Consider the following 26468-nt stretch of genomic DNA (forward strand, 5'->3'; position numbering starts at 1 on the left):
GGTGCAGAGTAGGGCAATCTGGAGACATCACAACACAGGATCCCCCATGGCTCTAACCTCACTGCTTGTGCCTGTGCCTCCCCCACCCCTTGCATAGTGTCAGGGGTCCCCCTCCCCTACCAGAGCATCATGGGGCATCCTTCTTTCCCCCAGGAACAGAAGCAGGGTCCTTCCCAAGAGAGAAAGGAGTGGCAGCAGAGGCCCCCCCAATTGTTTACCCCAGAAGTTGGGGTATTTGCTTAAGTGGGTATAGCTGCACTCTTCTCCTCCTGCCATACACTGAGTGTTTTCAGGGCCGTCCTAAGCAGCTCATAGAGAATAGGTCCATCAATGGCTATCAGCCAAGATGATCAAGGACACAACCCCAATCTCCAACTGCCAGAAGCTGGGACTGGACAAGATGGGGGATGGGTCACTCAAAATTGCCTTGTTCTGTTCATTCCCTCTGAAGTATTTGGCACTGGCCACTATCAGAGATAGGATACTGGGCTAGATGGACCATTGGTCTACCCCCAGTATGGCTATTCTTATGTTCTTAAAAGCAGCATTCTTGGCGGTAACATCCCAGGAAGATGTATAGCGTCGTTTATTCCTTTCAGTGCTATTGTTTCATGATGTGTGACCACTCAGACCGACATCACTGTGTTGATTACCTCTGGGTCAGATTTTCAAGAATAACTATTACAGCTAGAAACTTCATTTTATTTATAATCATACGACTTCAAGAGCTGGGTCTCTAGGTAAAAGCCTATATTACCTGTGCTTTAACCTAGCCCTGTAGTAAGTGTTATTTGATCTTTGGATCCCGGCGTTCCTCTTACTCTGGTCAGGTTCACCGTGGTTTGCCTGTAGGGTAATTCAGTTGATGGGATTCAGTTGAAGATGAACATGGAAGAAGTCTCATCAAATCAATTCCCTGCCATTACAGGGGTCTAGCTATTGCGGCATCTCAGTCCTTCCTATTCTCTGCGTGTGGGACAGAGCAGTTTAGTCTCCTGGGAGCTGTAAATACTGTAGTCTAATTCAGATTATTGGGCTCATTACAGGGATAACTGGGTAGGTTTTGTTGCCTATGATGTGCAGGAGGTCAGACTAGATGATCTGAAAGTCCCTTCTGGCCTTAGGACTCTGAAATAGCCATGTTGTTTGTACTTTGCTCAGTTACTCAATCAATGATTTCATGAGGATCATGAAACCTTAAATTGGCCTCCAGTTTCTAAAATATTTGTACATCAGTTAATGTGACATGTAATGCCTTGAAGAGTTCTAATATCTTAAATTGTAGAGAGGTGTTAAAGCAGACAGTAGGGGCTAGATTTTCAAAAGAGATTAACTCCCACTTAGACGCCTAAGTAAGGACAATTTTTTAAACAAATACTGTGTACCCACCAGCATCTCCCACTGAGACACCCAATGTACTTAGTTCTATTGACCATTTATCCCCATATATTGAAAGCTTCTAGTGCAAACCTGGGAATATTTGCAGTTTTTGTAAATAGAATTACAGTGCATCCGACATTCATCTCATTTTTGCCTGTTACTTGTTACAGCTAAATATTGTACAGCCTTGCTGTGCAATTATGCTGATTGAAAAGATGATTATGTTGAAGTCACTTATGTTGATAATGATCGTACATTTATATAGTTCCTTTCATTGCAAAGCACTTTACAAATGGATAGACAAAATTATTCATAGGAATCATTTCATACTCCCCCAAAATGCAGCTACCTCTAGAATGAAATGCAGCAACTGTTTAACAATGCACAACAATAATAATAGAGTATGGTAGTAAGTGAAGAAAATGTTTTCCAGCTGCAACTACTGAGGGATTTGAAGTAGTTAAACACTAGATACCAGAGCTGGAATTTAATTAGAACATTTTGGGTTAAATGCCCCCATACAACTTTTCTAAAAAGACTCATGGGTTCCTTAATGTCCAAAATTGGTCATTGGCTCATTTTCATGTCTCATCTGAAAGATGGAAGGAACAGGGCTCCATGACTCCATGCTATGACACTGATTTATTACTAACTCAGAGGGAAGAATACCATCTACTTAGTCACCTCATTATCTATTGGGAAAGTACATTACTCAGGCCATGCAGACACTACAGATGTCTGCTGTATAGCTGTAATGGTTAGGGGTGTGAAAGGGTGCAATCCCTGACAAACATAGATGTGCCAGCAGAATACCCTAATGTAAATGCAGTAATAAATGCAAAATTGCACTTTTACTGGTACAGCTTGTTTTGCTGAGCGGGATGGAGGTGGAATAAGCAATATTGCCAAGAGCACAGATTTGCTAGTATAAGCTTCATCCATATTAGCAGTATGTTGCTATTCGGATTCTGTCCTGCACCAGAGCTGCACTACATTCTACCAGTGGTTTATGGTCCTTGATTGATCCTACACCAGTGGAAGATAGGCATAGTATAGCAGAGCTCTACCCTGCCCCCTACCAACACTGCCAGGCCCATCTACCAGGTATGGGGAAGGCATAAGCCTAGACCTTGGCAACAGCACAGAATCATCACCTGGATGGCTCAAGGGAGCCATAGCCACCATTTTGAATTTGGGCCTAAAATTGCTTATTGGTATAAGCATACAACAAATTAAGTTCAAAATATGAACATCTCAGAGGTCAAAGTTTTCCTTACTTTCCACTTTTGTGCAAAACCTGTGAAATGGGGCAAATGTTCTTTTTAAAAAAAACAACAAAGATTAATTTTGAAGGAGATTTTGTAATTTCTTTAGAACAATAGTCATGTCATATCCATTTTGAAATTCCTGCATTTTCAATGTAAAAAATGGCAATTCCGTGAAAAATAATATTTCTGGGGATGAAATAAAATGAATTTTTTTTGCTTAATATCTTGTAGAATACTATTTGACAATTTTACAGTGTTCTTACATTCTTCTGACTGATTTGATTCAATATTAAGTATAACCCCCCTACTCCTCCCCCCAAGAACGCCAGTTCATAAACTGAACTATACAGGGGTTATTTCCCCCATAAAAGAATATAATCAAATATTAAACTTACCTTCTGTGGCAAGTAACAGAAGGAATACTAGACATCCAGACACTAGATGAGATGTACTGTCACCTTGTAGAATAATAATGACAATTTACCTGCACTCAAAGAAATGTCAATTGGGAGCCATCAATGAACATAAGCCACTGAAGTGTGAGGGAAGCCCAATATTATGTCTGTCATCTGAACTATGAACTAACTTTTCCATCAGATCTGTCAGCTTTTGAGGAAGAACATTCTGACTGATACGACTGCCTCACCTTATTTTGTCACTTTAACAAGGACTATTGGAGAAAGAATTTAAAGAGGCAAGCTTCTCAAAGGCTTGAAATTCAGCTTGTTTTAAAAGTCGACTTTTATGACAGATTTTCTCATGCACATACAGAATTACTTTTCCCCTCGCTGTCTAATGGCTTAAATATTGTCAGATAGACTCTGTTTCAAGCAGCAGATCGCACTTAGATCAGTTTATCTGTCATTCTGTTTCTGACACATGCTTTTCTGTTAACAGGTCGTCATGGAGATGGGGCCTATTGGCCAGTTGACACGAACTTGATTGACAGAAGCAGCCTTAATGGTAAATATAGACTAAATTAGACTCCATCCAATTAAGTTTCATTATTAAGTCCTTTTTCAGTAGTAAACCACATCCTCTCTCTCCCTCCCAACAACCTTCTTCACCACTTATAAGGTTGCTCAGTTCATATATGGGTGAGATTTTCAAAATCCCATTCAGAGTATGATAGTTTGTGTTACAGAATCATAGAAATATAGAGCTGGAAAGGGTCATCAAGCCCCTGCTCTGAGGAGAACCAAGTAAACCTAGCCCATTACTGAGAGGTGTTTGTCCAAACTTTTCTTTAAAACCTCCAGTGACGGGGATTCCACAATCTCCCTTGGAAACCTATTTCAGAGCTTTTAACTACCCTTATAGTTAGACAAGTGTCCTAACTGAAATCTCTCTTGCTACAGATTAAGCCCATTACTTCTTGTCCTACCTTTAGTGGACATGAGGAACAATTGATCAATATCCTCATTATAACAGACCTTAAAAGAATGGCAGACTGTTATCATGTCCCCCCTCAGTCTTCTTGCTGATTTCAGACTAATTCTATGGGCAGGTCTTCACTACGGGGGGGGGGGGTCGATTTAAGATACGCAAATTCAGCTACGCGAATAGCGTAGCTGAATTCGACGTATTGGAGCCGACTTACCCCGCTGTGAGGACGGCGGCAAAATCGACCTCCGCGGCTCCCAGTCAACGGCGCTTACTCCCACCTCCGCTGGTGGAGTAAGAGCGTCGATTCGGGGATCAATTGTCGCGTCCCGACGAGACGCGATAATTCGATCCCCGAGAGATCGATTTCTACCCGCCAATTCAGGCGGGTAGTGTAGACCTAGCCTATAATTTGTGAAGGTCATTTTGAATTCTAATCCTGTCCTATAAAGTGCTTGCAACCTCTTCCAGCTTGGTGTCATCCACAAATTTTATAAGCGTATTCTCCACTGCATTATCCAAGTATGAATGAAAATATTGAATAGAACCGGACCCGGGAATGACCTCTGTGGGACCCCACTAAATACACTCTCCCAGTTTGACAGGGAACGATTGATAACTACTCTTCGAGTATGGTCTTTCAACCAGCTGTGCACCCATCTTGTAGGAATTTCATCTAGACCACATTTCCCTAGTTTGCTTATGAGAATGTCATATGAGAGCGTGTCAAAAGTCTTTCTAAAATCAATATATATCCTGTCTACTGCTTCCCCTGTATGCCCTAAGCCAGTAGACGAAGAGGAAGAACAGTTTTGATGAGTTGAAATCATATTTCAAATACTATAGTTAGATAGACATTAATGGATCTTAGTACACTTGAGAGAGGAAGACCAGGTGGAGTTAAGTGAAATTTAAACAAGGCTGTTATTGTTAAGATTTTGCTATGAGGAAGCCTGTAGTAGTATTATATTCCATTTCCAACTGAGGTATCTCTATAAGCACTGGTGCAAAGTAGCCTGTAAGAGAAAAGAGATTAAAGGAGATTAAAGAGTAAAATGAAATTGAGAAATTTTAATTATTCCTTGACAGCTTCTAACCAATAACTAAATAGTTATTATATGTATTGTCGATTTAGCAAATTTAAACTACAGAAAGAGGAAATTATTCCATTTTAAAAAGCATGTCGGAAAGGTAGCCCTCTTTTTTTGTGTGTGACAAGTTAAAAAAAATCTGTTTTGGCTGTTTGAAGCTGAACCAGGAAAGTAAAAAATAAATCTCTGTCATATTTCCAGTCAAAAAGATGTTCTTTCCCTAGTAGAAGCTTATTGTAAAACCAGTTAGCTATTTTCTTCATAGGAGATATTTTAGTTATATCTCACATCATAAGAAAAATGATAAGAAGGAAGTATAAGAAATAAAACAGAGAACCAAAAGATCTTAAAGGGAAAACATCATAAAAAGTATTTCATGGTATTTTGTTTCAGTGTGTTAAACCTCCTGTTGGCAAATGCAATCTTAATTAAACCTGAGCTGATATAGCAAGACACAAGAGGAAAAGCTGTGGATTACTAAAGATTAACTGAATCTGACCACTATCACCTGAGTTTTAGATATGCTATCAACACCTTTTCCTCCCCAGTTACCTAATGGAGCTTTAGTTTTCACATTATTGAACAAATGAGAAGAACAGAGCACCTGAGGTGCTGTATAAAGCCAGTCTGGAAAATACACAATTATTGCAAGGCACCTAACTGATTAAGTGAGACTGATTACTTTCCACAGACAAGACAGGGAGGGAATACTGAACTCAGTAACGTTTCCCTGCAATATTTTGCCAGTTGACAGATGTATGCTTCATATTTTAGACATAGCTCCTGCTGTTACCAGCAACTTAGTAATGGTATCTTAGACAAAATCAGATCCATCTAATTAGTACCCTACTTTGTTTTGTACTTAAGAATTTTCTTTTATCAGATCAAGGTAGGCCTGGACTTTAGATCATTTTTACCAACTATAGCCTTATCAGCAGAAACCTCACCACATGAGGTAGGGTTCAATTATAAACAAACTTTTCTAAAGCTCTTTCTCATGATTAAAAAAAGGCACAAAGCATTTGAAAATCAAGAACTGACGAAGACTTTTGTAACTCCCCTATAGCACACAATTGAGAAAGAAGTTGCACAGTAAAATAATGGCTTGTTTGCGGGACATTGGACACCCATTTGCACTGCTTTATGCCACTTCTTTGAAGCTGAACAATGTTGTTTAAAATCCAAATTCATAGATTCATAGATTCTAGGACTGGAAGGGACCTTGAGAGGTCATCGAGTCCAGTCCCCTGCCCTCATGGCAGGACCAAATACTGTCTAGACCATCCCTGATAGACATTTATCTAACCTACTCTTAAATATCTCCAGAGATGGAGATTCCACGACCTCCCTAGGCAGTTTATTCCAGTGTTTAACCACCCTGACAGTTAGGAACTTTTTCCTAATGTCCAACCTAAACCTCCCTTGCTGCAGTTTAAGCCCATTGCTTCTTGTTCTATCCTTAGAGGCTAAGGTGAACAAGTTTTCTCCCTCCTCCTTATGACACCCTTTTAGATACCTGAAAACTGCTATCATGTCCCCTCTCAGTCTTCTCTTTTCCAAACTAAACAAACCCAATTCTTTCAGCCTTCCTTCATAGGTCATGTCCTCAAGACCTTTAATCATTCTTGGTGCTGTTCTCTGGACCCTCTCCAATTTCTCCACATCTTTCTTGAAATGCGGTGCCCAGAACTGGACACAATACTCCAGTTGAGGCCTAACCAGCGCAGAGTAGAGCGGAAGAATGACTTCTCGTGTCTTGCTCACAACACACCTGTTAATACATCCCAGAATCACGTTTGCTTTTTTTGCAACAGCATCACACTGTTCACTCATATTTAGCTTGTGGTCCACTATAACCCCTAGATCCCTTTCTGCCATACTCCTTCCTAGACAGTCTCTTCCCATTCTGTATGTGTGAAACTGATTGTTCCTTCCTAAGTGGAGCACTTTGCATTTGTCTTTGTTAAACTTCATCCTGTTTACCTCAGACCATTTCTCCAATTTGTCCAGATCATTTTGAATTATGACCCTGTCCTCCAAAGCAATAATCAATCTGAGGCTTCTTGATTCCAAATAATTCATATTTACTGTGTAGTCTTAAGTCCCTGAGAAAACTATAGAAAATATGGATGTTTCTAAAGGATATTATTTTGTGTGAAAGCTAGAATGAAGGCTGTTATTTAACCTGGTGTTTTTTTTTTAATGGAAGCTTCTCCAGTCTTTTTCAGCAAGTGTTATATTAAGACATGAGAGATACTGTGATTTTAAACAAAAGAAAACCCTTCCTATTACCTCTAGAAAATATCAATTTGTGGTTTATATGTTCAGATGCTAAAGGTAGTGTGTGTGCTTAAATGATTACTACTGTCTGGATATGTCTTTAAGTTGTTATGGCATTTGTTTGAAGTTCCCTGTGCCTATTCCTGTTCCTGGCTTCAAAGACATTGAGGAGGGTTTGGAGTCCAGGACATCTTGTTTGGAGGAAAATGTGTGAACATGGATTCTGCAACCTTAATAATGATCAGACCAGTCCAGTCAGTACTTTATTACATGAATCACTATCCTGGGTTGCAAGAGAAAAACTTAAATAAGCCTTTAGCAATTTCCTCCATCTTGTATCAATTTCACACTAGTGTTACATCCATGGACTTACTCCTGCTTCACATGGTGAAGAATGGAACACCCGACCTGCCATTTGTTTACTGTTTCTATAGGAATAATAATTATTATTTAAGCATCCACCACGTGCTCTGTACAAGACACAGAAGGCACAGTCCATGCTTTGTGAAGCTTATAGTCTAAGTAGACTTTTGAGATAAAATTTACTGAAAAGCCTTCAGAAAGGTTCTATCTTGCAGCTTTGTTTAATTTGCTTGATATAGCAAGTGGTTGACAGAAGTTTTACAGATTTGGGTTAATAGTTGTTGGCTTCATGGAAAAATTGAGTTTTGTGGCGAGAACAGAGGATGGATGCATGAACTAGGGAAGGAGGAAGGGCTAATTTTGTTTTACAGGTGTTTACTATACATGTCAAGGAAAGTGTGGGCCCCTTACTGAATGAGGGAGGCAACCTAGTGACCGAGGATGTGGAAAAAGCTAATGTACTCAATGATTTTTTTGCCTCTGTCTTCACAAACAAGGTCAGCTCCCAGACTGCTGCACTGGGCAGCACAATATGGGGAGAAGGTGACCAGCCCACTGTGGAGAAAGAAGTGGTTCGGGACTATTTAGAAAAACTGGACATGCACAAGTCCATGGGGCCGGATGCGCTGCATCCGAGGGTGCTAAAGGAGTTGGCGAATGAGATTGCTGAGCCATTAGCCATTATTTTTGAAAACTCATGGCGATCGGGGGAGGTCCCGGATGACTGGAAAAAGGCTAATGTAGTGCCCATCTTTAAAAAAGGGAAGAAGGAGGATCCGGGGAACTACAGGCCAGTCAGCCTCACCTCAGTCCCTGGAAAAATCATGGAGCAGGTCCTCAAGGAATCAGTTATGAAACACTTAGAGGAGAGGGAAGTGATCAGGAACAGTCAGCATGGATTCACCAAGGGGAAGTCATGCCTGACTAACCTAATTGCCTTCTATGATGAGATAACTGGCTCTGTGGATGAGGGGAAAGCAGTGGATGTGTTATTCCTTGACTTTAGCAAAGCTTTTGATATGGTCTCCCACAGTATTCTTGCTGCCAAGTTAAAGAAGTATGGACTGGATGAATGGACTGTAAGGTGGATAGAAAGCTGGCTAGATCGTCGGGCTCAACGGGTAGTGATCAATGGCTCCATGTCTAGTTGGCAGCCAGTTTCAAGCGGAGTGCCCCAAGGGTCGGTCCTGGGGCCGGTTTTGTTTAATATCTTTATTAATGATCTGGAGGATGGTGTGGACTGCACTCTCAGCAAGTTTGCCGATGACACTAAACTAGGAGGCGTGGTAGATACACTAGAGGGTAGGGATCGGATACAGAGGTACCTAGACAAATTAGAGGATTGGGCCAAAAGAAACCTGATGAGGTTCAACAAGGACAAGTGCAGAGTCCTGCACTTAGGATAGAAGAATCCCATGCACAGCTACAGACTAGGGACCGAATGGCTAGGTAGCACTTCTGCAGAAAAGGACCTAGGGGTCACAGTGGACGAGAAGCTGGATATGAGTCAACAGTGTGCTCTTGTTGCCAAGAAGGCTAACGGCATTTTGGGCTGTATAAGTAGGGGCATTGCCAGCAGATCGAGGGACGTGATCGTTCCCCTTTATTCGACATTGGTGAGGCCTCATCTGGAGTACTGTGTCCAGTTTTGGGCCCCACACTACAAGAAGGATGTGGAAAAATTGGAAAGAGTCCAGCGGAGGGCAACAAAAATGATTAGGGGTCTGGAGCGCATGACTTATGAGGAGAGGCTGAGGGAACTGGGATTGTTTAGTCTCCAGAAGAGAAGAATGAGGGGGGATTTGATAGCAGCCTTCAACTACCTGAAGGGGGGTTCCAAAGAGGATGGAACTCGGCTGTTCTCGATGGTGGCAGATGACAGAACAAGGAGCAATGGTCTCAAGTTGCAGTGGGGGAGGTCTAGGTTGGATATTAGGAAACACTATTTCACTAGGCGGGTGGTGAAGCACTGGAATGCGTTACCTAGGGAGGTGGTGGAGTCTCCTTCCTTGGAGGTTTTTAAGGCCCGGCTTGACAAAGCCCTGGCTGGGATGATTTAGTTGGGAATTGGTCCTGCTTTGAGCAGGGGGTTGGACTAGATGACCTCCTGAGGTCCCTTCCAACCCTGATATTCTATGATTCTATGATTCTATGTCATATTCCTTATAAACAATATGGAAATGAAAAAAAACCTACTGAATTCCTGTACGAGGTCATTCTAATGACAAAAGCCATGAAACTCACAACTGCTTGTCATGTTCCATTGCCTGAAAAAGAACTATGAGAAAAAGTCAATTTATTTAAACAAATTAATTTGTTATGTAAAGAAATCACACTACAGTACAGAATGAAGATAGAAAATTACAATAAAATTACATTTATCACTAGCTAAAATGGCAATTTACAAAGCTTTGACCTTTGGCATGTGCTCATTCAGTTCTAATGAAGGAAAAATGACTTCACAGTCACTTTTTTAAAGTTACAGATGGGCTTTTGGGATGCTGACACTGTTTGAAATCTCTTGACAGACTCTGCTCATGAAGTTATTGACAAGTTCTCCAAACTTAAGTGGCATCATCTCTTGGTTTTCCTGAGCTCTTAGTCTTTATAGGATCCATTAGCAGACAAAATAACCAAAGTGCATATTGTCCTATGCTAGTGTTTATAATGTATGATCCTGAACCTTCAGTCCTTACTCAGGCAAAAACTTCCTTTGACCGAAATGGAAATTTTGTTGAATAAAGACTGCAGGATTGGGCCCTCTCTGGATGGTATGCAAGGGGAGTAATTATTTTTCTATGTAAATTATGCAAGAAGCTGTCAACGCAGTTGAAAAATGTGCCATCCACCATGTAATAGCATCCATAAAAACTAGTGAGCAAGGGCCCAATCTTTGAAATCAGTGGTATTGGGATCTGAAACAAGAAATGATGTAACTTGATCATTTGGGGTCCAGTCTTGTTGTTCCATTGAAGTTAATGGAAAATGAGGATTCTCAGCACAGATTCTCAGAGGATTGATCTCTCTATCTGCTATTGTGTTCCAAGTGAAGCATGATTAACACCTTACATCAGAGGAGCTATATCAATAAATACAATACAATATAATCTGTGGCTTATTATGGGCTGAATGGAATCTTGAGAGATGAATCACACATTCAGATTGGCTAATACACAAGACATTAATTGTTCGGTAAATATCAATAGAGGCTATGTAAGGAATAAAAATGCATATTGCCTTTTTTTTCAGTTTTAGCTGCTAATAGCAATAGTGAGCTGATAGCTATCAACTCCCAGCAGCTGGTCATTAATTTCCAGTAAACACCTTGCACCTCAGTCCTTACTGCTTCAATATTTTCCAGTTTGCTATACCACTGAAACACAGTGAAACATAAATTTCAGTGCTTTGTGACACCATTCTGAACCGACTGTCTGTTTTTAAGTAGAATTCACACACCCGAGACAGGCTTTAAATTGTGCCTTTTTTATGGGTGGCTTCTGAAAGAGAAGGGGGGTAAATTGTGATCACACTGCATCAAGCAATTTGTCTTCCTGGGCATGAAATAAGTAGGCTATTTCTCATAAGCCATGACCTTTCATCAATTATGTCAGAGAAGTATTTGTGTGGCATAAAATATCTTTTTTTCCTGTCTCTTTCAACTGGGGACAAAACTTATCCAGGCAATCTGATGGGCAAAAGGTCTATATACCAGATCTAGCAGTCTCTGCCAACTGTTGTTGTACATCACATCTGTTTTTTACACTCTGTTGTTAAATTTTGCTGCTGAAACTCTCTCATCATTTATATTTTTTCAGAACCTCCCATAGGGCAGATGCACCCTCCACATGGCAGCGTAACGCCTCAAAAGAACAGCAACCTTCTAGTAATCATTGTGGTCACCGTTGGGGTCATTACAGTGGTGGTGGTGGTGATCGTGGCTGTGATCTGCACCAGGCGTTCTTCAGCGCAACAGAGGAAGTATGTTGCTGGCAAATACCTGAACAAACAGACAAAAAAGTGGCCACTTTTCTGTTGTTAGGTTTCAAAGATGATATGAGCAAGGTCCTCAAATGAGCATTGAGAGGATGTGGAGTCAGGCTGAAATATGTAATCAGATCCAGCCACATTGTGCCACTTAAGGGGTACAAACGTTCCAGAAACTGGATGCAACTGGCCAGTGGAGAGAATTTCCCGGTCATATGGGAATTCCCTATTCCAGACCCTTTGCCACACATGGCTTACCCTGGAGGGAGCACATTGGGAGCACACAGTAGAATGGGAGAGGGCGTGGTGGGGCAAAGTTAGAGATGCTAAAAAGTAGCTCGAACATTTATTGGGGCCGAGGGCTGATCCTCAGAATCAGACAGCCAGAACAGCCCCCTCATGACCCACCCCTTCTCTGTTCAATCAAACGGGGGGAAGAATCAATTCCATTGATTTAAGGAAAAATGTTATCTGTCTGTGTGGCTAATAATGCCTTCTAGGTACCAGACTGTCTGATTTGACTTCCTCTCTCCATGCAGCTGAAAAATGGAGACATTCAGGCTCAGTTTTCAGTCTATTGTGAGGCTTTTGTCCTGCAAAAGAAAGTCAACATCTGTTATTCCTGTTATTCATATATATATGTAAAAAATGCCAGAAAACAGCACTTAGACCATTTGAGACCATTTTCATATATTTTAAAGGGACAGTGTAGGGTGCGCCAGAGGTGGCATCTTTCTAAGTTGCTGGGGTGTGCTCAAGCTCCGCTCTGCCCCAGGCACCGCCCCCACTTCACCCATTCCCCCAAGTCCCCACCCTCGCCCACCTCTTCCCGCACTCATCTGCCCTGCCCCATTCCGGCTCCCCTCCCCCGAGCGCACCCCGTCATTGCTCCTTTCCCGCCGCCAGCACCTCCTGCATGCCACTGAACAGCTGATTGCGGTGGGCAGGAGGCACTGGGAGGGAGGGGGAAAAGCTGATCAGCAGGGCCCGCTGATGGCAGGGCCGGCTCCAGCATTTCTGCTGCCCCAAGCAAAAAAAAAAAAAAAAAAGCCGCGATCGCAATTGCGACCGGCGGCGGCAATTGGGAAAAAAAAAAAAAAGCCGTGATCGGCGGTGGCAGTTCGGCGGCAGGTCCTTTGCTCCTAGAGGGAGTGAGGGACCTGCCACCCCCAAATTGCCGCACATGCCGCCCCTCTCCCTTGGACGCCCCAAGCACCTGCTTGTTAAGCTGGTGCCTGGAGCCGGCCCTGGCTGATGGGCAGGAGGCGCTGGGAAGAGGAGGAGGATCTGATCGGGGAGGCTGCTGGTGTGTGCTCTATTTTTTCCGTGGGTGCTCCATTCCAGAAAGTTATGGGTGACATCTGGCCCTGGTATAAGAAGAAATTCCACTGGAGTCACCTAATTTGCTGGATTTTACCAGTTAATTGGTTCAGAATTATACAGTAATTATACTATTAAGAAAGAATGAACTTTCTGATATAAAATTTAATCATGTTTTGCATATGAGGAGGACAAATAGTTAGTCGAAGTGCAAGTCAAAAGTCTATTGCATTGATTTTTGTTGATGCTTGAAAAAGAGTGCAGAGCAACAAAAGGATGGTCATGGGCAGGGTACGTATCCTTAGCCTCTGTTTGCCAGAAGCTGGGAATGGGTGTCAAAGGATGGATCACTTGATGATTCCCTGTTCTGTTCATTCCCTCTGGGGCACCTGGCATTGGCCACTGTCAGAAAACAGGATACTGGGCTAGATGGACATTTGGTCTGACCCAATATGGACGTTCTTATGTTCTTATGTGGCTAAACTGTTTCAATGTCTGCTGAAATTAGCTTTGACCTTGTCAAGCTCAGAGGCAGGGGAGTTTATAGTATAATATAGTCACTGGGAGACAAATTTCCAAAAGAGTTTAGTACCTACACTCAAGGCTAGATTTTCAAAATATGCAGTCCCTATTTAGGCACCAAAATAAGTAAGCAGGTTTTTAGAAGAGCTCAATGTGACAATCAGCTTCAATTATGGGTTCTGAGCTCTGGCCCCGAAGCCCATGGAAGACAATGGGAGCCTTTCTGTTGACTGCAGTGGGCTTTGAATGCAGCCTAAAGCTCTTATTGGATTGCTACTGTGTAGAAGAGATTGGAGGATGTGGAGACTAAGTTAACCGAAACTAAACCTTTTATACTGAAAGTGTGGGAGAAGGGGGAAAGTCATTACATAAAAATAAATAAATACATAAATAAATAAATAAATTCAGGCTCAAGCTCCAGAATTCAAAAGTCTGAAGCCAAACTTCCTCAAATTTGAGGGTGTCGGAGCCTCTTGTTCAGACCATTATGAAGAGATACCTATACTGAAACAAGGGGTTTTGGATCCAGCTTCCAATGTGGAACTTGCCTCTGATTTTAAAATCACCAGTAAGTTTCAAAACCTGTGAATGAGATGACATCAAGAAAAAGGTTGATTCGTGTTGAATATTAACGAAACCTTCCTAACGGTGAAAGTTTTTAATAAAGTAGTGTACAGTAATCTCCCAAGAGCAGGGAAGGCCATACTCCTTGAGGCATTTAAAACATGAGTGGGCAAAACACTATAAAATATACTGTAGGAAAACACTGTACTGATGGAGGGATGGATTAGGAGACCTAATAGCTATTTTCTGTCTCTGACTTCAAGGAGGAATAATGTGTCAGCCATACTAGCTTTCTAGTAATGTAGATGTCTATAAAAAGCAGGAAAGTGGGATGATTAAGTGTTCAGGTTTATGTTATTCTGTAGTACCTACAGCAGGTGCTGCAGCTCTTGAAGTATGTTGAATTGTCTCACATTCTGAAACATCTCAGTAGTCATATCCTCTGTAGTACTAGAAGTTTACTGGCATGCACTCAGAACATGGCCACTAATACTTCCCTCGGGTGGGAACTGCATCTGTTTGCCCTCATTGGCCAGTGCCAGGGGCAGCCCTGTGCCCCATCCTCATGTGCAGCCTTACTATTCATTAATAAAAGATCAGGCAATTTAACTTCTATATGTAACACGTCTCCCTAGTATCCACATGTATGTGTGTATATATGTATTTATTTGTTTGTCATGGACTAGGACCCCATTGTGCTAGACACTGGAGAAGCACACAATATAAATATGGTCTCTGCCCCAAAGACCTTACAATCTTTGTATAAAACAAGAGACAACAGGTGGAGAGACAGATAACAATGAGACAAAATTACATAAAGTAAAGGGCAGTAAATAGAGAGCAAATTAAAGATGATATTAAAAAATATGACCTACGACTAAAGATTAAAAGAATTGTTCATGTTTAGACTGGATAAGGGAAGGCTGTTGGGGACATGGTAACAGTCTTCATATATGTAAAAGGTTATAATAAAGAGGACTGTGATAAATTGTTCTCCATGTCCACCGAGGGTAGGACAAAAAATAATCAGCTTTGTTTGCATTAAAGGGATTTAGGTTACATATTAAGAAAAACTTTCTAACAATAAAGATAGTTAAGCACCAGTTGTGGAATCGCCATCACAGGATATTTTAAAGAACAGATTAGACAAATATTTGGCAGAGATTGTCTAGATATGCTTAACCCTGCCTCAGCATGGAAGGATGAAATAGATGATATCTTGAGGTTTCTTCCAGCCCTATGTGTCTGTGATTCTGCGTTATGCAGTATATAGCCAACCCGTGGACTTCACTGTTGCAGGAGTTTGTCAGGACTGGATGGTAAATGACATTGTGCTTAGATTGTATAATATAATGCTTATTAATGGCCTTTGCAGCAAGCTAAAACCATGAAATCTCACATGTGCAATGTAAATTTAAACCTGAGAAGTTCAGAAAACTCAGCTACTGGCCACTGCAAGAAGCAAGGTACTGGTATAGGTGGACCTCTAGTCTGATCCAGTTAGGTAAATCCTATGTTCCTAAGCCACTCCAGAGCACAGCAGCTACATGATAGGAGGTTGTTCTTCAGAAGTTGTCAAGTAGTGAATATGATGTTAGGCATCTGAAGTGGGTAAAGGAAAAGTATGAGAAATAAATAAAGATTGCCTGCAAGGTACTGTTATAACTGATGGTAGCAAATGTGTATAGAGGTAGGAGAAGCTAGGTGGAGACTTAAAGGAAAGCAAAATAAAATTCAGGCAAATAAGTCAGCAGCCATTAGACATCCTCAGTATGTCACTGCAGTTTTCCCTTTGGATATATCTTCTTTTTTCGTTTCACTCTGCATCTCCCACCTTGACATTGCTCATTAGCTGCAGCTTATGTTTTTGACTCTTGCCTGCCAGGCATTAGGTTGCATTTGTTGGCGGTGTGAATGGTGGTGGGGGAGACATGTCATTTCCACTCCTTTAATAGTAACCTGCAGGAAATAACTGAGCTGAAAGTGAAATCACTTCTCATTTGTAAAGAGATTTTTTTTCTTACTAGCATCTTTATATCAGCTGCGTTCCCTTTACTGCAGCCTGTTACAAAAACAAAAGTGCGACAACTGTTATATGTACGATGCTGTCAGGGCAAATGGGGTGAATTGCAAAGGGCTTCATTGAGCTTCTCTTCTATTTATTTGTCTACAGCTGCAGGGAGATAGAATCCCTATCTGCTGGAAGACTTATGATATGGTACAGTAATTGGTTTAAATCAGAGACAAAAAGCTGTTCTCCTGCAGGGGACAAAACATCCTTTCCAAGGTCTGATGCTAATGACTTATCAGCTATGTCTTCACTTATTTGCCTCATCCAAGCTGTTTCGGATAGTGTCTGCATAACAAGAAGCAATGTTTCAGCAAAGTGGAAAGAGCCTTCTTAAAAGATTCAACGTGTAGTGTGTCTTAGTGAATTCCACAAGGTGTACTATATAATTCCATACTCTCTCTGTGTGTGTATTGCAAAGTTAAAGAGTAAAGAATAGTGCATCTTAATTTTTAATTCAATTACCAAAAAGACATTTAAGATTTAATAGTAGTTGCACTCAGCACCATATATCTTCAAAGCACTTTACAAACAAATGAATGTTCATGACTCCCATGCAAGATACCTGCAGTAAGTAAATGTTATTCATTTTATTGATTGCAACTTGATCAAGTAATGGCAGAGCAGAATTAGAACTCAGGAGTTCCTGGCTCAGTGGTCTTTGAATTAGGCCTGTGATGACTTGGTAGATGTAGAAAATGCATTTTGGCCTGAATAGCTTGTGGGGCTCAACAGGAGTTGGTATCAGAGTGGTAGCCATGTTAGTCTGTATCCACAAAAACAACGGGGAGTCTGGTGGCACCTTAAAGACTAACAGATTTATTTGGGCATAAGCTTTCATGGGTAAAACCCCCACTTCTTCAGATGCATGGAGTGAAAATTACAGAAACAGGCATAAATATATATTGGCACATGAAGAGAAGGGAGTTACCTTACAAGTGGAGAACCAGTGTTGAAGGCCAATTTAGTTAGGGTGGATGTGGTACACTCCCAATAATTGATGAGGAGGTGTCAATTCCAAGAGAGGGAAAATTGCTTTTGTAGTGAGCAGGAGCGCCAGCAGCCTTTTTGGTGCCCTAGGTGGCAGAAGGTCCCGCCCCCAAAATGGCGCCCCCGACAGAGGCGGCGGAAGGTCCCGCCCCCAAAATACAGCCGACAACCACAGCGGCCAGATGTTCGGCTGCCGCGGTCGCCGCCCCCCAAATTTCAGCGCCCTAGGCGACTGCCTAGGTTGCCTAATGGGTTGTGCCGGCCCTGGTAGTGAGCCAACCACTCCCAGTCCCTATTCAAGCCCAAATTGATGGTGTTAAGTTTGCAAATGAATTGTAGCTCAGCAGTTTCTCTTGGAGTCTGTTTTTGAAGTTTGAACAGGAGTTGGGAGTGCTCATCACCTGTGAAAATCAAGCTGCTGTTTTTCTGATGACTAAATGTGCACCCAAGTTTGAAAATTTTGGCCTCACTGGGGTGTATCTCACTTTCCTCACCTATAAACTGGACCATACTTATCCGTTTATGTAAAGTGCTTTGAGATCTGCAGATGAAAAATGCTATGTGAATGCTCAGGCAGATTGTTCTGCAAATACCATTAAAAATAAAACAGAGGGGCTGCATGTTTTCCATATGTTTAGACTGCTTAAAGTGAGTTTAAATAATGCATCTCCAATGAGACTTGTTAGGTAGCTGCAACAGAGAGCTCTTGATTTATATTTAAGTTGCATACGTTTTCTTTAACAGCAGATGCACATATGTTGCTGAATGTGTGTGCGTGCATGTTTTGTGTATATACACACACACTGTATGGTCTTGTAAGGATAGAACATATTGTAATGAATATACATAAGGAGGAAAGTTAATGTTGCTGTGGGGTATATCACTCTGAATTTCTTAGCTTTTGTGTGATAAAAATCATGTTTTAATATACTTTTAAGAAATATAATGTATGCTGTAGCTGTTTATGGAAAGTATGAGACCTGCAGGACACTGCGGGAATATATCCTGAATTATTCAATTGCTGTTGCTATATGTAGTTAAATCAGAAATTATAGTCTTCCCAAGAGGAACTTCACAATTCCCCTATTGTTTCTGGAAGGAATTTTTCTCCAATTACACATCAGCTGGTGCACAGACCTACCCTGCTGAGCCCCAAGCCCACCCTCTGGAGCAAACAGCAGTATTTACTCTCACTTGCCCCTTTCATTCATCTCCTAAACATATGCTGTCAGTGAGACACCTTGATGTCTAGCTCTAACAGATTGGCAAGTGGCCTCATCTGGAACTAACACCAGTGCCACTTCATGGATCAGCAAGCAGCTGGTGCTAGACAGAGAGACACCTGGTACCCACCCCCGTGCCCTGGGGATTTAACATATCATGGCTATAATACATTTATCTCTAGAGGCCTAAAGGCATAGCAGTCAGATCCAAGATAACTGGTTCCTAAGCCTTGTAGGACAAACCTAAATGGATTTATTTGTTGCGTAACCTGAGATCACTTAATTTTTATGGATATTTTTTTTTTTGTTGGGGGATATTTTCTTAGATTTCAATCTGGACTTTTTCCACAGAAAGCGTGCTACCCATAGTGCTGGGAAAAGGAAGGGCAGCCAGAAAGACTTGAGGCCCCCAGACCTCTGGATACACCATGAAGAGATGGAGATGAAGAATATTGAAAAGCCATCAGGTTCTGACCCCTCAGGAAGAGACTCGCCGATGCAGAGCTGTCAAGACATCACGCCAGTCAGCCACAGCCAGTCTGAAACTCAGCTGGGCAGCAAGAGTGCCTCACAGTCTGGTAATATCACCACCATTGTGCTCACTGAAATGTTCCAGCTCTAACCTGCCTGGAGCTGTTTTTAACTTCAAGAATCTGTAGTGATATGAAAATATTCTCTTTGGGGGGCAGAATAACACAGTCAGTCCTGAAATCAATAAACCTGGGTGCTATGGTCCAGATTTGGCCTAGCTGTATACAGTTATGTCAGAGAGAGAAAAGGGTGCTCATAATCCTTGTACATGGGCCTGCCACCCTCCCATTGTTGCACTCCTAGACATAAGGACTGGGGAGTCTAGACCCACCAAAGGGAGCATCCAGCAAAATCAAGCCAACTTAGGGTGGAAATGTGCAATGTACATTTGTAAAGGGTACTACAGTGGTTGTTCTAAAATGTGCCTCTGAGGGACTCCCCTGCTGCAGGCCCCCTCCACCAGTGCCAGCCGTGATTAACAGGCCCAATACAGTTCTGGTGGTATTGCCAGCTCCAGGCATTCAAAAATCACAATTCAAGCCATCCACAGATTGGTTTAAAAATCACGAGATTTAAAAATAATTAATTTAGGCCTTGTTTATTTGCCTTCTGGTGTTGGAGTATTTAGAGTCATGCTGTCAAGATAATAATCAGATTCCAGGAACCTGGGCTCTAGCAAACACACCAATTATCAGAAGACTTGTAATAACATTGTGAGAGTTGGCAACACTGCAACTGGGCATGGTGGCAGATACTTCTTGTCTAATATAACAGCATGACTAGCTGCATGGGTAGCTTCTAATGCAAGTGGAGCAATACGTATGCTGAAATTGAGATCTGAGGGAATGAAAAATCACCTGGACCCAGGGCCAGCTCTAGGATTTTTGCCGCCCAAAGCAAAAACAATTTTGGCCGCCCCCCACCCCCGGTTTTTAATTACCCCACCCCTGGCCCCGCCTCAACTCCGCCCCTTCCCCAAATCCCCAGCCCTGCCTCCTCCCCCCAGGCTCTCAAGCCTAGGAGGGAGGGAGGGAGGGAGGGGGAGAAGCGGCGCCCGCGCCGCGGCCACTCGGAGTCTCCCCCTCCCTCCCAGGTTTGAGAGCCTGGGAGGGAGGGGGAGACTCCGAGTGGCCGCGGCGCGGGCGCCGCTTCTCCTCCTCCCTCCCAGGCTCTCAAGCCTGGGAGGGAGGGAGGGGGAGCAGCGGCGCGCGAAACGGCTGTTTTGCGCGCCGTGGCCACTCGGGATCTCCCCCTCCCTCCCAGGTTTGAGAGCCTGGGAGGGAGGGGGAGACCCCGAGCAGCCCCGGCGCGCGAAACAGCTGTTTCGCGCGCCAGCAGCAGCGGAGGTGTGCTAGGGCGGCCCGGGGCACATTTTTAGGGGCGGCATTCTGGCGCCGGCCATGCCGCCCCTAAAAATGTGCCGCCCCAAGCACCAGCTTGTTTTGCTGGTGCCTAGAGCCGGCCCTGCCTGGACCCACAATTGATGAACAGAGTATATTGTATACAATATTGGAAGGTTTTAGCTTATCATAATCAAGTATTCCCAATTGCTTTAATGGATAAGAATGATTTTTCAAGAATTCGAACATTAAGCAACTCAATAGTGTCTGCAGAACTGGTAGTGTCTACAGATAATAGTGTCAACAGGTAAATTTCATTTTTCCAAAATGACATGCTACTTTGCATCGGTTAATAATTAGAAGAATATGTATCATGTTTGATTTCTACTCCATTCTTTCATGATTGGCTCAGAACTTCAGCTGGAAATCAAACATTATTGAGAGCTTGTCTGCACGATCAATTAGTACACCGCAAGCCGGGGTGTACATCTTTAGTGCCCTAGCCTGCCACATATGAACTGGTCATGTGGACCCTACTGTATGAACCAGCTAGTCAAAGTGTATTATGGTACTTTAGCAAAAATAACAAGGAGTCCTTATGGCACCTTAGAGACTAACAAATTTATTTGAGCATAAGCTTTCGTGAGCTAGAACCCACTTCATCAGATGCATGGAGTGGAAAATACAGAGCCAAAAAGGTACTCAGAAGTCACCTACTACAAGACTGGCCCAACAAAGAAAGTAACGTCACTCAATAACAATCCTAAAAGTGGCAATTCTTCAACAACAAAAAACTTCAAAAACAGATTCCAACATGAAACTGCAGAACTGGAATTAATTTGCAAACTGGACACCATCAGATTAGGCCTGAATAAAGACTGGGAGTGGTTGGGTCATTACAAAACCAAAACCTAATTTCCCCAATACTAATTTCCCCCTACTGTTACTCACACCTTCTTGTCAACTGTCTGAAATGGGCCACTCTGATTACCACTTCAAAATTTATTTTTCCTCCCTTGGTATCCTGCTGTTAATTGAATTGTCTCGTTATACTGACCTCATACTTGGTAAGGCAACTCCCATCCTTTCATGTATTTATACCTGCTCCTGTATTTTCCACTGCATGCATCTGATGAAGTGGGTTCTAGCCCACGAAAGCTTATGCCGAAATAAATTTGTTAGTCTCTAAGGTGCCACAAGGACTTCTCATTGTTTTTGCTAATACAGACTAACACGTCTACCACTCTGAAACCTATGGTACTTTAGTGTACAGCTGCAGGCTCCACATGGTGGACCCAGCAGACTAGGATATTGTATATTCCTGGCTTGCGATGCACTAAGTCTCCGTGTAGACAAGTCTTGAGTTTGCATTCTACTTTAGGAGACTCTATTGGTGGTGGGGAACACAGTGGGGAAAAAATCAAATGAAAAATGGAGCAGAGAGACAACACAGTAAAAAAGAGTTTCGCCACCGTAAGTGAGATCAGAATTTGGCCCAGAGAGAAAGAAACTCTCATGCAAAAAATGCAATTTAAGTGTAGTATATAGGCAGCCTAGCTTTTCTTTTCTATCCTTAAACAGTACAGGTTTCCCTTTTGTTAGAATTTTTTTTTCAGTAATAAAATGTAATGGGGTGGGGAAGAAGCAGCAATATATAGATTCAAAATATAAGTATATTTGGCATGAGTTTGCATAGCTGCATCACTCATGAGTGACAGTGACAAGTTAGTCTGGAAAATCAAATAGGGTTTTAAATAATGCAGATTCTTTGGTGATATATATGATGGTAAATGCTTAGATTTCTTCAGCTGCTACTATTATTTGTATCTCTATTCCTTACCTACCATAAGAGGTACAGGCTTTAGTGTGAAAGAAATGGCAGACCTAATAGGATTTCAAACCTCTAAAATGATCTAAAAATCATAGGTTGCTGTCAGGATTTTAGGGTTTGATATCTTACATAGTGGTTTGTCTTTTTTCTTTTTTTAATTTGTATTGGATTAGGACCTAGAGGCCCCAGCTTCATTGCACTAGGCACTTTACAAACATACAACAAAAAGATGATCCCTGCCCAAAAGACTTTATAATCTATTCACAAGTAAGGTGATCATGGGGCATAATCCAAAACCCATTAAGATCAACTGTAGTCTTTCCATTGACTTCAATGATCTTTGGATCAGACCCAAGATAAGCAGTGGTCACAGCACACCAGTTGCCTAACCAGAAGGGCTAGATACAAATACATGCAAACAACTAGGCTAGATACTTTGATACTTTTATAGTACTGGGAATCCTAGAATATCCAACTGAATAAAACATATTGTCCTCGCCCTATTTAATCACTAGATTTTGGACCTTAAAACAGTTACTGGTGCAAGACTGAGATTTTAGTCCTGAAAACTAAATCAAGCTAATTTGAAGGAAAGAAGGAAAGAGTTTTGTGGAGAGTCTTATTAAAAAAAAAGTTTATGAGCTGCTCAGAGGTTTAGAAAGTAATAGCCCCAGTGGAGATGAGTAGGCACAATAGAGGTGAACTACTCAAAGATACCAAATAAATTCAGTTTATTTTGTTATGGCAATAATAAACTTATTTTCCCCGTGGTGGTATAACTACTTATGTGATATTAATATAATATACACCTCTACCCCGCTATAATACGACCCGATATAACACGAATTCGGATATAACGCGGTAAAGCAGCGCTCCAGGGGGGCGGGGCTGCGCGCTCCCGTAGATCAAAGCAAGTTTGATATAACGCGGTTTCACCTATAATGCGGTAAGATTTTTTGGCTCCCAAGGACAGCGTTATATCGGGGTAGAGGTGTACATATCAGATATGATACAATCTGAGAACCAGAAAACATATCTTCTGTTTCATTGGGAATTACTGTACCAAACATCCCACTGAAAACAAGGTACCTCCATGACCAGAGATAGTTACCCTAGCTTCTTTGGTTACACCAAACATCTCTGTATGAGTGTAAGTGGACTAAAACTTTTAGTTTGGCTACCTGAAGATACCTACATCTATATTTCAATATAAATAATATAATAATAAAATGCCTGATTTTTGTAGCTGCTGAGCCAATCATTTGAATTGGCTGGGACTTAGTGGGTGCATATAAAGCATCTCTGCAGATAAGGCCAGTTATTTAGGTGCTAGATTATGGATTTAGATGTCCAACTTTATGTACCCAAATCTGGCCATGATACTTTGTTTGAACTTTAAGGGAAGTGGGTAATAAGTAATGTTGAGGCAGAGGGTTAGTGTCATTTTTATGAAGCGATTTTTGTTTCAGCAGCAGGGAGAAAGGAGAGTTAAACCAGGATGTAATTGTAAAGGGAGAAATTTACATTTAAAGACAGTTGTAAGAAAATGAGAAACAACCATTTTATTCAGGAATGGTGTCCGAAGTAGTCTGTGCAGAGCTATTAGGAGATGATGCCATTTAAGTGACCAATTTTAATGATAGATGTATGAAAAAATATCCATTCACTTTACTGCAAGACGTACGGTAAAGAGGGAAACAGTTTGGTGTATAGCCATTGTTAACATAGCCACTGTGTTGCTTTTCACTAGGTCCTGACACAGAGGATGTGGGAAGTAGTATGTCCACGTTAGAGCGCTCGCTTGCTGCCCGCAGAGCCACACGTGCCAAGCTCATGATTCCGATGGATTCACAACCAAGCAACCCTCGTGAGTAGTGCATCTCTTACTCCCGCTTACAATTTTATGTGAGAACAATAGTGCATCTAGAGTCTCTTTCATTTGAGGATCTCAAAGCATCTTACAATATTAATTAATTAAGCCTCATAATACAACTACGGTAAGTAGCATTAACCACATTTTACAAAGGAGTAAACCATGGCTTCACAAGGCTTCACAATGATTCAATAGGTGGGAATAGAATCAAGAAGTCCTAACTTCCAGTCCACTGCTCTAATCAATAGACCACACATTTCCTATGTGTACATTTCCTATGTGTACAGTACTTGGGGACACACATTACAAAGAGTTATATTTACTATGATAATTGCTGTTCTTCGTTATAAAATTTAGCCAGCAAATGTACTCTTATGCATTACTGTGCAGTGTGATTCCCAACATGGATTACAGGATGGAGATGTTAAGTCTCTGGAAAGAATCCCTTGGTTTCAATGAACTGCTCAGCACACATTAAATCTAGACATTATTTGGTATATGTTACATTACCAGTAATCTATAAGGCCCTGATCCAGCAACCCATTACACAGGTGCTTAACTTTAAGCACATGAGTGGTCCCATTGATGTCAATGAAACAACTTGTACTTTAAGGTAAGGAAGTACTTAAATATACTGAGGCAAAAATCAGTCTTGGGAACTGTCTTCTTTTTAGGCTGTATCCACTTGTAGATAACGCGATCACATACACACTTTGACATTCCGGCCTGACATGCTGCTCCCTAAGGGGAGTTGAAAACATAAAAAATATTGGAGAATGCACAGGATAAAGATTCAGTGGGTTGGATTCTGATCTCATTTACTCCAGAGAAAATCAGAAATCACATCACTGATGTTGATGGGCCTGATAATCCCCTCTCTCACACTAGACTTACGCTGCTATAAGTGCACTAGCTGCAGTAGCATTACTCCTGATTTACCCTGATACAAGGGAGAGATGAATAAGGGCAGTGGAATTACGCTGATGTAGAAGTGTTGTAGGCAAGATCAGAATCAAATTCATTGTAATTGCAATGGTACAATACCAGTATAAGTAAAATCAGTCCGCTTTATAGTAGGTCAGTGTATATGGATACACTTGCCGTTGGGTTTTTTAGGATCAAATCATAAATAGTTTTAGAAGGGTGAGGTCCTGTTTTCTATCTCTATCCTACTCTCACTAGTATATGTCTAACAGAGAGATTATAATATATAATGATACATGGGGGGAAAATCAATCTCACATTTAGGTCTAATTTGTGAACTTTTTAGGCTGGGTTCTAATGAACCTGTTTCTTTCTCCATAAAATATAAGTGGATTGTTTTTGAGGGGCTTTATCATATTTTTTAATTTATCTGACTCAATGTGCCAAACACTGAAAGTAATATGAAATAAGGTATAGAAAGGACCGAAGAAATGAAAACAGGTAATTATTCTGAAATAAAATAAACACATTGGCACTGTTAAGTGGCAAAATAGAAGCGACTTAAGCTGATCTTAAAAAGCACAGAAAATCAGTTTATTTGGGTTCTTCAGGATCAAATGAGCTGTTGAATGAAACTTTTTGTATTGACGTGAAAGGGCAAAACATTGGTGAGTTTCATAATGCTACAAGAGAGACTGTTTGAGGCCATCATTGTTATTGAAATGTCGCCATCATGATACTCTTAAGTCTCTAAATTCCTTCACAGAAAGGCACTAAACTTAATAAAGCAATTGAAGGCGGTTTCATAGGGTTTTAGCAGATTACAGTCCAATGATGCTAAAGTTAGTCTCAGTGGAAATCTGGTTTAATCTCATTAATAACGAAGACCTGGACCCACACAAGGACAAAATTGAAAAACAATTCAGAGCATTGTTTCCAATATATAAATTATCCTATCCTATCTCCTAGAACTGGAAGGGACCTTGAAAGGTCATTGAGTCCAGCCCCCTGCCTTCACTAGCAGGACCAAGTACTGATTTTGCCCCAGATCCCTAAGTGGCCCCCTCAAGGATTGAGCTCACAATCCTGGGTTTAGCAGGCCAATGCTCAAACCACTGAGCTATCCCTCCCCCCCGCACAATTGATCTCAAATACGCAGATCAAAGAGTTGAGAGCTGAGCTGAAAACCAGAAAAGAGGCTGAAATGCAGCTGATGATACATAGTCCTAAACACCCTCCTTCTCCCCAAGCATTTAAAATTAAAGATCTGAATTTCGATCCCAAGTCTGTTTGTGAAGAAGGCTATATCACAATTTGTTGTATCAAAATGGTGACAAGTTATGGAGTAAAATCTTGGAAAATAGGAAAGTTGAATTCAGAGAGTTATCTATTGGTGAAAGACCTGTGCACTTTTCAGCACTAACACAGCATTTTTTTTCATTTTCTGATTGGCTTAGTCAAAACATATTAATAGGGTAGGGTGACCAGATGTCCCGATTTTATAGGGAGAGTCCTGATTTTGGGGTCTTTTTC

General features: G+C 41.5%; 1 protein-coding gene across 1 annotated transcript in view; it reads left to right on the forward strand.

Annotated features, from left to right (window-relative positions):
- Positions 1-26468, forward strand: part of DCC (DCC netrin 1 receptor) — a 923941-nt gene that overhangs the window by 855279 nt on the left and 42194 nt on the right. Inside the window, exons 22-25 of the mRNA XM_065406266.1 lie at positions 3546-3611; positions 11581-11743; positions 18788-19014; positions 23889-24005. Of these exons, the coding sequence (XP_065262338.1) occupies positions 3546-3611; positions 11581-11743; positions 18788-19014; positions 23889-24005 (573 nt within the window). The remainder of the gene's footprint in view (positions 1-3545; positions 3612-11580; positions 11744-18787; positions 19015-23888; positions 24006-26468) is intronic.

The sequence above is a fragment of the Emys orbicularis genome, chromosome 6 (assembly GCF_028017835.1).
Source record: "Emys orbicularis isolate rEmyOrb1 chromosome 6, rEmyOrb1.hap1, whole genome shotgun sequence".
In the NCBI taxonomy this organism is placed as follows: Eukaryota; Metazoa; Chordata; order Testudines; family Emydidae; genus Emys; species Emys orbicularis.